This window comes from Limulus polyphemus, unplaced genomic scaffold (genome assembly GCF_000517525.1).
Source record: "Limulus polyphemus unplaced genomic scaffold, Limulus_polyphemus-2.1.2 Scaffold4271, whole genome shotgun sequence".
Classification (NCBI taxonomy): Eukaryota; Metazoa; Arthropoda; class Merostomata; order Xiphosura; family Limulidae; genus Limulus; species Limulus polyphemus.
Window position 1 is genome coordinate 53,771 of NW_013669881.1, and position 9,627 is coordinate 63,397.

General features: G+C 35.5%; 1 protein-coding gene across 1 annotated transcript in view; it reads left to right on the top strand.

The window, feature by feature from the left end:
• Window positions 1-9,627, top strand: part of LOC111088710 — a 54,818-nt gene that overhangs the window by 18,099 nt on the left and 27,092 nt on the right. Inside the window, exons 2-3 of the mRNA XM_022399530.1 lie at window positions 2,068-2,229; window positions 5,387-5,527. Coding sequence (XP_022255238.1) covers window positions 2,098-2,229; window positions 5,387-5,527 — 273 coding nt within the window. The 5' untranslated portion in view covers window positions 2,068-2,097. The remainder of the gene's footprint in view (window positions 1-2,067; window positions 2,230-5,386; window positions 5,528-9,627) is intronic.

Below are 9,627 nucleotides of genomic sequence, written 5' to 3' on the forward strand. Positions count from 1 at the left end.
AGCGTGTGTTATAAAAGTTGTTAAGTGTATTACAAAATTTGTATCGAGAAAGAATAAACTAGTTTTAATCAAGACAGGACTTGTATCACTGAAGTTTCTCGGAAAGAATTTCTACAGAAAATGAACAAACAAGCAGATACGTAACAGTATGTCCAATCAAATGTATTTTTCTTTCTTCTGTCTTCGTAAGTCAGTCAGATGTTACATAAAACTTGTAGTTGTCAATTCGCATCGAATTTACAATGAACTCTGCATAGTTCCAGGAAAGAAGGAAGATCCATATTGGAGATTTCCGTACAGCTGAAACACTGTTAGATTGGGAAAGTTTTGGACCACACCAAATGAGAAACGTTTGGCGAATGGATGTCCATTGGACCACACCAAATGAGAAACGTTTGGCGAATGGATGTCCAATGAGGCAGTGTTGTTCAAACTGCTACAAAAAACTGATGAAACATCAAAAATGAAAACATGAACAAAACTAAGCTCGCAAAGTAAACACATTTTGTGCTAACTGTGATAGAATTCCATTTATTGTCGCAAATTCTTTGAAAAGAACTATCTAAAACAAAAAAAAACTTTCCCGTTGTTGCATATAGGGAACTTTTGTGATATGTTTTTTTTTTTTACAATTCTATTTTAACACAAAGCATACACGTAATAAAATGTAGGTTGCCGAGTTTCGTTATTCTGATATAATTATGCTGTTTGTATTTTAAAATGTAGTGCCTTGTACATTTTCATGACCAAAAATAAGTTAATCTTGAATAACGACCCTCTTTACTTAGTTATTTTTCTTTAGAGATACATATAATAAAGTCATGGGCCATGTTAGTTCCATGTGACCAATTAGTATAAGTCATACATGATCGGTAGGCTCTAAGTTGTATCTTTACCTCATTACTGTGAATATATCACTGCTGGAGGATTCTTGTACGAAATTGAAGCATAGGCTCAACAGGCCATGACATTACTCATCTAAAAAGTAAGAGCGAAGAAGCCGATACTCGTTTAACGTTTCATGTAAAAGATGCGTCTCAATATGGCATCGAGTGGACAGTTGTTTTTTAGTGCAAAGTTACACAATGGGTTATTTTCGCTCTATCCACCACAATGAATCAAATCCTTAATTTTAGCATTGTAAGTCCATAAACCTACCGCTTACCCTCTAGAGGACCGTTGGGATTGTGACGTGCTAGCAGCTCTAACACAATTTAGATCACAATTTTTGTATGAAGCTTGGCTTAAAAATAAATCACAGTTCATCCCAGCTAATTTAAATGCGAAGATCAGGAAAACTCTTTTAGCTTATCATGCGTTAAAATTATGTTTTCGCTGGTTTTTGCAAAATATTTACATGGAAAGTTTTGAAGGAACATTAGTGTTATTGAATGATTTAGGGTATAAAACTATAGAGCAATAGAAAGAATTACCTCAGTAAATTTGTTTGTTAGCCTATACAGCCTGCCAAATACTAGAGATCTTAAAGACATACACCCATTAGAAGAGAAATTAGACCCGAATCATTACCACCAATGCAAAATGCATTACGTTTCCAAATCAATCGATTGCATCATCAAGATTCAGTGTAAAAGATTCATCATCAAGATTCATCAGGTCTTAAAACCGATTCAACATATTCCTCTTTATGAGAAAAGTAAGGGGTGGAAATGGAAAGACAATACACTTGTACAAATAAAATCATTTGAATGCAAGTAGAACAATACACTGGTACACCGTGTATTCATGTATTTGCATTCAAATGATTTTATGTGGATGTAAAACTAGGGGCTTCACTGAAACGGTAAAACTACATTAAAGACATTTTTGTCTGTCCCACTTTTTGTATCATTTGGAATAACAAATACATTAATTACGCATTTAAAATTTTGTTGATCAGATCATAGAAAATTATCAAATATCAAACTTTTCTATTTTCAGCTGAGGTTCACGTATCTTGTGGTTAATCCTGTCTTCTTTACAATCAGTAGTGATTTTATTGAATCATTTGAGTAGATATGAAAAAAAAGAGAGCTAACTATTAAAATCTATCGAATTTGATTAAAGGAACATGAAGCCGTCGCTGGATATAAAATAATGTCAGGGATTGAAATAGTAACTCGAAATAGCCTTTCGTCTTTGAGGAGTAGTAGCCAGGCCGGACTATTGATAGAAAACTCGGTTTTTGACGACCTAGACGACCGCAACTGGTCGTGGCAATACCTAAAGGTAAGTTGAAACAAATAAGGTTTAAGTAGCTTCTATTTAATATAACTGTTTTAAATAGTGATACAGTATTTTAGCATAGAACATCGTGGTAAAACGCAAATGAAGAATTAATGTTACACTTTGCTTGTTAATTAATGACATTTTTCTAGATATATTTTGTGTGGGCCCGGCATGGCCAGGTGGTTAAGGCACTCGACTCGTAATCTAAGGGTCGCGGGTTCGAAGCCCTGTCACACCAAACATGCTCGCCCTTTCATCCGTGGGGGAGTTATAATGTGACGGTCAATCCCACTATTCGTTGAGTAGCCCAAGAGTTGGCGGTGGGTGGTGATGACTAGCTGCCTTCCCTCTAGTCTTACACTGCTAAAATAGGGACGGCTAGCGCAGATTTTGTGTTTGTCGTGCCTGGTTAATGATTCCTACTCATTATGAAGTAATATTTTCAGAAAACAACAAATAATAATATTATCAGTATAACAATTGTTAGTGGTTTCTTTTTTCAATCAATATGGTAAGTATTACCATATATATAAAACTCAAAATATGTGTTTGTTTGCTTGCTTGCTTGTTTGTCCGCCGCGTTCACTACGCAGGGCACACTTCCCTCATGTGAAGATGCGCAACACGAAAATTTTTTGTCGATATACGCGTCTATCGTCTGCTAGCCGAACCGGTAATTTTATCGTTAATATATACATTGCATGAATACATTGTACGCAGACTTGATATTTTGTGGTATGTTTGAGTTAACATTTGATTTAAAATATAGCATTATAGGCCTATTTAGTTATCGTTCATTAACTGTACATCTACTAATACATCATATATTTAACCTTACACACAAACGAAATGTATGCAGAATTAGAATGTTGTGTGTGAAAAGCAAACAGTAGGCCTAACCTATAAAATAAATTTATGCCATCTACCATAAAATAGAATACATGAAAAGAGTAAGGCTTAAATTATATTACTTGTGTAAAATGAGATTAAAGTCAAGTCAGGGAATGTATTTTATTCTACTTTTTTTTTCTTTCTGGGGGTAGTTGGATATCTGGAAGTGAATTTTTTTTATTTCGATATGTGATATATATGTTATAAATTACGATATTGCATTTTGTTTGTAGTATATTTCATACATCACTGTCATAATGTGAATTCCGTATCACATTCATAAAAATATATTATATTTACATTAAAGCAAATTCAACATAATATTTGAGAAGGGATGAGGTAGATGGAAAGAATAGGACTAGGCTTATCCTGTTCACCAGAGCTGGTACTCATACATGAAAATCTAAATATTCTCCATAACGGTTTGTTTGTTTGTTTATAATTAAGCACAAAGCTACACAATGGGCTATCTATGCCCTGCCCACCACGGGTATCGAAACCTGGTTTCTAGCGTTGTAAGTCGGCAGACATACCGCTGTACCACTGGGGGGGGACTCTCCATAAGGGCCTATTTATCCTTGCCGGTGAAGGAAAAATAAAACGTCGCTCACAAGGAAGCCCTGATTTAAAACAGGTTCGTAGTTTAATTTCAAAAATCAAACCTAAGGTGTTTTTATTATCAATTTACAAAATATGTTTTACCCATCAAAATATGGAACTCCGAAACAGAGAGAGTAGACTTTTTTCTCTCGAAAACCCGGCCAATACTGCTAGTACTTTTATAAAAATGGGTAATTATTTTGGGATTCATGTACTGAAATAAAACGTACTAACTACTCTCGGTATTACGTATGTTTTTAATAAGGAACATTGGTGAAAACAAACAAATAATTGTTGGATTATTTTTGAAGCTGCTGGGAAGTTTGGATACTGGCTTTTTAATTCAACTAAAATTGGAATCAAAAGAGGAAGCATTATAGAAGAAAAAGTAGAATTAGATTCGCGTAACTCACGAAATTCGGAGAAATCGAGCGTGACCGACTGACTGACCAACTGACACTTGGCTTATATATATATTGATTTTTATGACCTGAGCAATACCAAGCGTGGGGTGCGCATATATCCGATTCAATTTTCTTATTCATCAAGATCTCTACCAACCTACACTTAAATCTAATTATATGCCCAAAGTAGCGGATCGTCCATTTTATATTCGTTTAGATTCGTCATTTTTCCTGTACGCTTATCTGGAAATGTCACTTACTTACTTAGATGAAAATCCATTAAAATACTGAAATTTTGACTCACTCCATAAACACGTTTATAGCTAATTAATCGTCTTTATATGTACAATAAGCTTTAGTTTTGCTCAGTCAATACTGTGAAATAGTCATTGCAAATATTCAGACATTTTAAAGGTGGTTTTAAGCTGGTGATTTTCATGGCCGCCATTTTGTTTCATCATGATCCCTACCATTAAGTACTACCGTACTTAATGATAACTAATTCACGTATCAGAACATGTTAGTTTGTAACATAGTTTTTAAGATATTTAAAAAATATAATTCAACTAGTAGTAAGAAGTAGCTTTTAATTTCACGTGTTTCAAAGTTCGTTTGACGTAGCCCCCCCCCCCAGTGGGTCAGATGTTCATCTAAGACCTTACAACGAAAAAGTCTGGGGTTCGATTCTCCGTGGTGGACAGAACACAAACAGCCAGTGTAGCTAAAACAACAGCAACGACAATGCCGTCGTTTGAAGTATACATATTTTGAATGGCGAAATCAAGTGAACGCAAAATATACATGAGGAATAGTCACTTATTTTTAGCGTATCAATGCCATTTACTAATAGCAAATATTTATTTTAAGCCTTCATCAGCGTGGAATGATGTGTTTTGAGAAGCACGGTTAAATAACACCCGGTAAAGTCAAGCGGTGCCCCATAAAAACTGTATTAATCAATTTTCTAATAATCTGCTATGCTGAATGTCGTTCAAACTCTAATATAAAATCTAGAATATTTAAGAATATTTTGTCTCAAGAAAAGCAACACGAAATATATCTGGAGAGGCATTTTACGCTCAGCATAATCTAACACATTACTTACAAAAACTGCTACTTGTAAGGAAAACTTCGGTATGAATTAACGCACAACTAAAGGTTATATCACAATAAGATGCTTACATTATACTCATATTGTATATATCATTCCTGTCGTGCATTTAAATCTTCTGTCCCGAAACCTGGACTATTAATATTTTCAGGATCAGTTTCAACAGAAAGGAGCGGAAAGTCTGTTCTACAAATATCAAGCACGTGTGCAACACGCGCTTTATGTTGGGTTTCTGATGCTGAATATGGTGTACTACGCTGCTTCTATATTCTTATTATTTCTTCTGTCACAGGTGAGGAATTAAACTTACAGTGAATCAAGTGAAGTTATCATGTCTCTCTTAAATTTTCAATAGTGACTAATAGAGAATTGTCAAATGAAAATATAATGTGTTTGTTATAATGTTAAATATAAGCATTTTTATAGTTTAACACGTTGAATAGAGAATGTTTTAAAGTTATATTTTAATTAAAAGATGGCATCCTATCAGATGTATGTATCTTGTTCACGATAAATTTTCTGTGTGTTATTTAGTGTATGGATTTTTGCTAGTCAATCGGCATTTAAATCATAGCTGTAACTCCTTGGCATCACTATATATATATATATACATATATTGATCCATTTTAACTAATGAAAAAAAAATTCCCGTGTACAGTTTATTTTGAAAAAAGCTGAGAAGAAACCTTTGAAAGTTGTTGAGTATTTTATTATATATAGCAGATATATAGAGATGCTGACATATGTAAGCCCTACTAATATAACCACCCTTGATTTTTCGTGAGTGCTCGTGGGTCAATTTCAATCGCCAGTGAATAAATACAACTAATGCAGCTTATGGACATGACTTCACAATTTTTTGTTAAAATATACCGAGAAATCGGTGAAAGAATGGGCCGTACTAATGATAGTTCGATACCGAATGGTATTGTCCGTAGAGCATCTGGTAGCACCCCGTGCAGGAAACTCAAACGTTTCCTGTGCTGTATCCTTCTCGTAGCCTGTGAATTTCGCCAAAGCAGAGAGATCCACGGAATATATATGTGTATAGTATATTTATTAGTATAGTCTGTATTCAATTATGAAGGCATATCAATAAGTTGCTCAGGTTTAGTAGTATTCACAGACGGTTGAAATCGATCCATGGGCAGTTGTTAGTAGGAGTGATCGTTATATATTCATGTGTATGGTTTTTAACCTGTCAATTATCATATTATCAACTATCAGACACTTGCATGAAAATGTTTAATTAAGTAACAGTGGTACTAAACTTAATGTTTATACATATGATAATAGAATATGTGGTTTAATTATCCTGCAATTACTCTGTCCCCAAAAGATATTCAAGTTTTTATATTTTGTGTATTATACGAGGACGAAGTTACAAACAAATTGTGCACTTAATATTCTACGCAATGAGTGATCACAAAATCTGCAAAGCAAAATGTTTGTCGATCTTGTAAGATTTCTATAAGCCGCCAAACCCTTATATTTCAAACTGGACTTTACTTGGCATTAGCAATCATTTAAAAAAAACAAAAAAAACAGATGTTACTCATGTAAAACTTTTCACTTTATACATGTGCCTTGTAGTGCAAAAATACAGAACTCATCAATTCATATTTGTTTCTAAAATAATCATAAATTGTTTTTTATAACCATATTAAACTTATGTAATCTTAATTCAACAGTATTTTTATAAATGTTCTACAATAATGAGACTATAGCTCATCATATGACTGAAAAGTGTTTGTATAGCCTTACTAAAAGCTAAAGTGATTTATGACTACGCTGTTCCCTTCGCAGATTGATACCAATTTCCATGACGTACTTTGTATCTGACAAAATAAACAGGTAATGAAAGGAATGGTGGCATATTATAGACAAGGCACCATTATCGTAATGGATCCTACTTTATCATGCGAAGAACAAGATTATAGCATTACTATCAAAATGGCTAGAAATTGGGTTAAAGATTACCTAGGGTTTTTTTCCCCTACTTGGTTAAAAAGTACGAGTGAAATATAATTATTTTAATCTTTCTCCTTTTTTTCCTGAACAAATCTTAATTACATGATTTCCTGAAAGGGGTGCGAAGGCCGCCTGGAGGGGTCGCCTGTTTTAACCACTCGCATCATTATACAGTAGCGTGTTGTCTTTCTGTCAGTCAGCTAGCAGACATAAAAGTAACGTTACACAATGGACACTTAACGCTGCAATTTGTACTGTCGTGACGTCGGTAAAACGAAAATAATTATTCACTCTGTAGGCTACAACACATCGTAACATATGAAAATCAAAAGCAAGAAATATAAATTTTGTTACTCTTAATTTTGGTTTTATTTGCTCTTGCAACATAGCACTTTCAGGGACCCTGCGGAAGTACATCTAGTTTTATATGACTTTTTGTGTAAGGTTGAGGGAGATGTTGGAGGCAGTAATATTACATCTCATATTTTTTTTTTATAACTGGTAGATTGGAAATATAACCATTTGCTGAGAGAGGACCAACAAATTAAAATTCTGTTACTTTACCCTATTATTAGTAGCTTCATAGAATAATTTTGTCAGGGCTCACTTAGAACCTACTTTTGAAAAATATTGTTACGACAGCGGAAGTCACGCGACTCTGGGATCATACGTGCTGCAGTTTCACCAAGGAACATGAATTTGCCCAGCAACTCTAGTTTGATCGAGACGTCCTCTTTTTTAGTATATAAACCTGGCGAGAAAAACCAGCGGGATTGAAGAGATAGATATAGAGATAGATAACTGAGTCAAGCGAACAGTAGGCACTGTAAGTAAATTGTGTGAATCACTGTGATTTATAGCGTGTGTTATAAAGGTTGTTACGTTTAAAGTGACTGGGGAAATTCTGTGTATTACAAAGTTTGTATCGAGAAAGAATAAACTAGTTTTAATCAAGAAATTACTTGTATCGCTGAAGTTTCTCGGAAAAAAATTCTACAAGAAATTAACAAGCAAGCAGATACACAACAAATTGGTGTCAGAAGTGGGGTAGAAAAAGAGAGAGAGAAAAAAAGAAGATGAAAATGAGAAGCAGCAAATCAAACTACAGCTTAGCAAATTTGATGGCAGCAATACAAAAACAGCTAAGGAAACAAGAAGAACGAGAAAAAAACAAGAAGAGAGATTACAGCAGTTGTTGGAGGAAAAAGAAAGGAAACAAGAAGAATGAGAAAATAAACAAGAAGGGAGACTACAGCAGTGGCAAGAAAACCAGCACCACTGGCAACTGGAACAAGAAAAGAAACAGGAAGAAAGACTCCAACAGTATAGATGAAGCCAGCACACACAAATGGAAAAGATTAGTAAATTTCAAATTGAATTAAATACATTAAAGGATGATTTACTATCTTTTACACAAGGAGGATATATTAGCCATGGACCTAATCAGCTCCAGACAATAGGAAGCCCCTTCCAGATCCCTCAGCTAAACCCTAATGCAGACATCTTCAGTCCTGTCAGAAGTCACATTCCAGATATGCGTGTCAGCAATAGGGGTGATCTAGTATGAAGGAAGCCACAGGAATTCGATGGGAAGACACCATGGGAAGCATATAGAGCACAGTTTGAGCTCCTGGCAGAGATGAATGGATGGGCAGAGGAGCAGAAAGCAGTATATCTGGCTACGAGATTGAAGGGACAACCACTGGAAATACTTGGACACTTGTCAGCAGACGACAGACACAACTATAGAGCACTGGTAGCTACTATAAAACTAAGGTATGGAACTCAAAATCAGTCTGAAGTCTACAGGGCTAGGTTTAGGACTAGAGTCCATGCTAAAGGAGAAAGCCTGCAAGAGCTGGCACAGGATTTGGAAAGTATGGCACACAAGGTCTACCCAACTGCACCACCCGATGTCCTCAAGCTGTTGCTGAAGGAGCAGTTTGTAGACGCCTTGGACAGTCCACAGCTGAATATACAAGTAAAGCAAGCACACACCTCTACTGTATAAGATGCAATGACCAGAGCTCTTGAATTAGAATTAAGTCCAACACAGAGTTACCAAGGTTGGTACAGTCATCAGGATTCAAGGCCAGGTCAGCTTTCAGAGAGGTTTGAGGGACTTTGCTGGCACTATAACACACCTGGGCACAAGAGAGCTCAATGCTGGTAACTTCAAAATAGTGAAGATGCCACGGCAGGAAGGGCTGCTACCCAGAAATGGTGTTGGAACTGTGGAGAGCATGGACATATGAGGAGCAAGTGTAAGAAGAATACTACCAATAAGTCAGCTTTGGGAATCAGTAGTGGTCAGCTCCCGTTGTGTTAGTCCAGAAGAAGAATGGGACCCAACGCTGCTGTATGGACTTCAGGGCTCTTAACAGTATAACTGAAAAGGACTCATACCCGCTACCAAGAATT